General features: G+C 66.2%; 1 protein-coding gene across 1 annotated transcript; it reads right to left on the reverse strand.

Moving 5' to 3' along the window:
- Positions 1–316: 316 nt before the first annotated feature.
- LOC108510068 (basement membrane-specific heparan sulfate proteoglycan core protein-like) lies at positions 317–4,430 on the reverse strand (the record flags this gene model as incomplete). Its single annotated transcript, XM_017839719.1, has 13 exons — positions 4,419–4,430; positions 3,637–3,755; positions 3,446–3,557; positions 3,223–3,336; positions 3,016–3,143; positions 2,853–2,939; positions 2,718–2,767; positions 2,540–2,628; positions 2,326–2,466; positions 2,053–2,244; positions 791–883; positions 630–710; positions 317–547 (listed from the first exon to the last, which is right to left on the reverse strand). Coding segments are annotated over exons 1-13 (1,449 nt in total), but the record flags the coding sequence as incomplete, so codon positions are not given.
- Positions 4,431–4,607: the final 177 nt, after the last annotated feature.

A 4,607-nucleotide genomic window follows, 5' to 3' on the forward strand; every position in this document is an offset into this window, starting at 1 on the left:
GAGGGGATAACTGGGGTGGTGGTGGGATAATGGGGGCAATGAGGGGATAACTGGGGTGATGGGGGATGCCGAGAGGGCAATGAGGGTGATGGGGGGATAATAGGGGGATAATGGGGGTGAAGGGGAGATGCTGAAGGGGTGATGGGGGTGATGCTTGGGATGCTGGAGGGTGATGGGGAGATGCTGAGGGGGATGCAATGATGGGGGTGACGGGGGTGATACCGGGATGGAGGACGGGGACATGACTGGGGTGATGGGGTGACACTGGGAGAGATGAGGTGACACTGGAGGGGTGACAGGGTGACACTGGGCCCACCTGGCAGGACAGCCCGTGGTAGCCGGGGGGGCAGCGACACTCCTCCACCTCGGGGGCGGGGGGCAGGCCGGGCTGGGGGGGCACGGCCGTGTCCATGGCCACGCCGGCGATGCCGGCCGAGGCCGTGCTCGTGGAGTAGGTGGCCCGGATCAGGATCTCGTCCAGGTCCGCCAGGGCCATCAGCAGGTGCTCCCGCGTCGCCGGCTGCCCGTCTGGCCGCTGCCAGTATTGCTGAGGGGACAGGGGGGTCACGGGGGGGACACGCCCCGGGAAACGGGGACACTGGGGACAGAAGCCACCCAGCCCCTCCTACCTCCCGGAAAATGATCTCAAAGGCCTGGGGGGTCCGCGGGGGCAGCTCGGGCTGATGGGCCACCAGCGTGATGTCGTTGCCCTGTGGATGGGGGGGGTCAGGGGGGTCCTGGTGCCACCCTGTGTCCCTGTGCCAGCCCCTGCCCCTGTGCCAGCCCATACCGTGATCTGGATGTCGGCGTCAGGCTGGGGGGCTCCCGGGCCCCCCGGGGTGTAGGTCAGGGTGTAGCGCAGGCGCCCACCGTAGGAGCCCACCTGGACAGGGACACGGGATCGGGATGGGATCGGAATGGGAGGGGTGGGAGAAATATGGGGAAGGGGAAAGGAGTGGAAAGGGGAAGGGGAAGGGGAGATAAATATGGGGAAGGGGAAAGGAAGGGGAAGGGGAAGGGGAAAGGGATGGGATAGAAAGGCAAGGGGAAAGGGAAGGGGAAGGGGAAGGGGAAGGGAAAGGGGAAGAGGAAGGGGAAGAGGAAGGGGAAGGGAAAGGGATGGGATAGAAAGGGAAGGGGAAGGGAAAGGGGAAGAGGAAGGGGAAGAGGAAGGGGAAGGGAAAGGGATGGGATAGAAAGGGAAGGGGAAGGGAAAGGGAAAGAGGAAGGGGAAGAGGAAGGGGAAGAGGAAGGGGAGGGAAGGTTTGGGAAGGGAAGAGAAGGTTTGGGAAGGTTTGGGAAGGGATGGGAAGGTTCGGGAAGGGAAGGTTTGGGAAGGGAAGGGATGGGATGGGATGGGATGGGAAGCGATGGAGAAGGGATGGGATGGGCAAAGGGAAGAGGAAGAGGATGGGGATGATGGGGACAGGGGTGGGGATGGCAAAGGTGATGAGATGAAATAAGGATGAGGAAGAGGAAAGGGATGGGAGAAGGGGAAGAAGAAAAGAGGAAAAGAAAAGGATAGGGATGGGAAGACAAAGGGGAGGGGAGGACAGGGGACGGGAGAGGAGGGGAGGGAAAGGGAGGAGGAAAGGGAAGAGGAGAAGAATGGGAATGATGATGGGGATGGGGTGGGACAAGACAGATGAGAAAGGGGAAAGGGGAAAGGAGAAAGGGCAAAGGAGAAAAAGACAAGGTGGAAGAGGAGAGGGGAAAAGAGGAAACAGAGAAGGGCAAGGGGAGAAGGGGAAAGGAAGAAGGAGAAGGAATAAAGAAGAAGCAGAAAGAAAGAAGAAATGGGAAAAGGGAGAAGGAAAAGGGAAGAAGAAAAGAGCAGAGACGAGGAGGCCATGCCCACCTCCTCTCTGACAGCACCAGGGGTGTCCACAGGGAGGGGGTCACCCCTTACCTTGTCCCCCTGGTAGGGGGGTGGCAGCTGTGCCCACCTCCCCTCCGGCAGCCCCAGGGGTGCCCGTGGGGAAGGGGAGCAGCCCCTGGCTGGCTGGATGCTCCTGTGGGCACCTCTGTCCCCCAGGGGGGTCACCCCCTTACCTTGTCCCCCTGGTAGGGGGGTGGCAGCTGCCAGTAGTAGGAGTCGGGGGGCAGCTCCCCGAAGCGCTCGTAGGTCAGGACGGGGTGGGGGGTGCCCGGCTGGACCCCGAAGCCGCTGCCCACGCGGGTGCTGCGCTGCCTGTTCACCAGGGCGAACCCCTGGGCATCCCCCGGGGCGAAGGGCGTCCGGACCTGCGGGACTGGGGGGTCAGTGGGGTCCAGGACACCCGGGGGGCACCCAGGGGGCACCCTGTGGGTGCGGGGGACACTCACGGTGCCGCGGGCGAGGGCGGTGCTGGCGCAGTGCTGCACGATGCCCATGCAGAAGCAGGGCAGGCACCCGGCCGGCTCGGCCCCGCTCAGGTGGAAGTGATGGGCACGGCAGGTGGCACAGTGGGGACCCTCCACATTGGCCTGGGGGGGGACACGGGGTGGTGACGTGGCCCTGTTGCCCCTCCTCGGGGTGGGGGGGGCACACGGGGCTCACCTTGCAGCGGCACTGCCCGTCGGCGTCGCAGCCCTCGCCGGTGCTGCCGCGCGGGTCACACTGGCACTGCCCCCCAGGGACGCCGGGCACTGGAGGGGGGGACACACACACAGTCAGACACAACCCCCCTCAGTGCCACCACGGGGACACCGCTTCGCCCCCTCCCTGTGACACTCACCTTGGCACGGCTGTCCCCGCGGAGGGTCCCCCACGTACCCGGGCAAGCACCTATGGGGGGACACCCCAAAAAAAGGCAGTGAGGGGGGGTCCACCCCAAAACAACCCCGCAGCCCGCCCTGGTGCCCCCTGTCACCTCTCACAGAGGCGCCCGCCGTGCCCCGGGGCGCAGGCGCTGCAGGTGGGCTGCCCGTCCGTGTCCTCGAAGCAGATCTTGGTCACCCTGGAGAGGGGACAAAGTAACGGGTGACACCCTGCCGGTGTCCCCAGGGATGTGGGGGAGCAGGGGTGGCACCTACTGGCTGTCCCCATGGGGCCCGTGGCAGGGACAGGGCCGGCAGTCGCCCGCGGTGCCCCGGGTGGCATCGCCGTAGTAGCCGGGCTGGCACTTGTCACACTGGGGTCCCTCCGTGTGATCCCGGCAGCCCTGGGAAGCAAAGGGGTGATGGCACCGGTGTCCCCGCCATGGCGGTGCCCGGGGTGTGCCCTGGCTGTCCCCAGCTCACCTGGCAGACGCCGGTGTCGGGGTGGCACTCGCCGGCGTGGCCGTGGCACTGGCACGGCTCACACGTGCCCAGGTAGAGCCCGGCGCTGCTGCGGGTGTAGCCGGTGTCACAGTCCTAGAGGGGACACGGTGCCAGCGGGGTGGGACACGGCTCGGGGCAGTGAGGGGACCCTGAGGGTGCTGAGGGGACCCCGAGGGTGCTGAGGGACCCCGGGGCGTCTCACCTGGCAGGAGGCCCCGCGGTACCCGGGCGGGCAGGCGCAGTCCTCCACCTCCAGCGCGGGCGGGCGGCCGGTGACGTGTGGCACTGCCACGTCCAGGCTGACATCGGCCAGGCTGCGGGGACAGATGACACATCACCACGGCCCTGCCACCCTCCACGCCCCCTCCCGTGCCCCCCACCCCGAGTACCCACCTGCTCTCCTCTGGCTGCTCTGAGTAGGACGCCCGGATCATGAACAGGTCCACGTCGGCCAGGGCCATCAGCAGGTGCTCGCGGGTGGCATCGTGCCCGTCCGCGCGGCGCCAGGCGCCCTGTGGCACACCAGGGTGACAGAGGTGCTGTCATCCCCCACTGCACACAGCCCCAGCCCCCAGGCACCCGGGGTGACCCCTCCATGGCACCCAGACTGATCCTGGGGGCACCCAGTCCCACCCCCTGTGTCCCCAGTCTGATCCCAGGGGTTCCCCGTCTGGTCTCCCAGCACCCAGCCCACCCCTGCCCCATGGCACCCAGTACAGCCCCCATGGGACCCACTCCAATCCCCTGGGGTGCTCAGTCACCCCCCAAAGCACCCAATCTGATGCCCACCATGACACCCAGTCCAATCCATGGGGCACCCAATCCCAGCATTCCATAGCACTCTGTCCAATCCTGCAGCCCAACCCCCCAATGGCACCCAGCCTGACCCCTGGGGCATCCAGTCCCTCTCCTCCCACATCCTGCCCCTTAGCACTGACTCCAGGTCCCCAGAAGACCCAATCCAATTCCCTGGAGCACCCAGTCTGACCTCCCTTAGCACCCAGTCCAACCCACCCCCTGCACCCAGTCTGACCCCCACCACGACACCCAGTCCAATCCATGGGGCACCCAATTCCACCCTTCCATGGTGCCTGGTCCAATCCCCCAGTCCAACCCCCCATGGCACCCAGCCTGACCCCTGGGGCACCCAGTCCCTCCCTATGCACTCAGCCCACCCCATTCCCCATGGCACCCAGTCTGACCCCCATGGGACCCCTCCCAGTCCCCTGTGACATCCAGTCCAACCCCCCATGACATCCAGTCCAATGCCTGGGGCACCCAAACCCACCTCTCCATGGCATCCATTTCACCCCTGCCCCCTAGCACCCAGTCTGACCCCCCACAGCACCCAGTCTGACCCCCCA

This window comes from Lepidothrix coronata, unplaced genomic scaffold, assembly GCF_001604755.1.
Source record: "Lepidothrix coronata isolate B3197 unplaced genomic scaffold, Lepidothrix_coronata-1.0 Scaffold463, whole genome shotgun sequence".
NCBI lineage: Eukaryota > Metazoa > Chordata > Aves > Passeriformes > Pipridae > Lepidothrix > Lepidothrix coronata.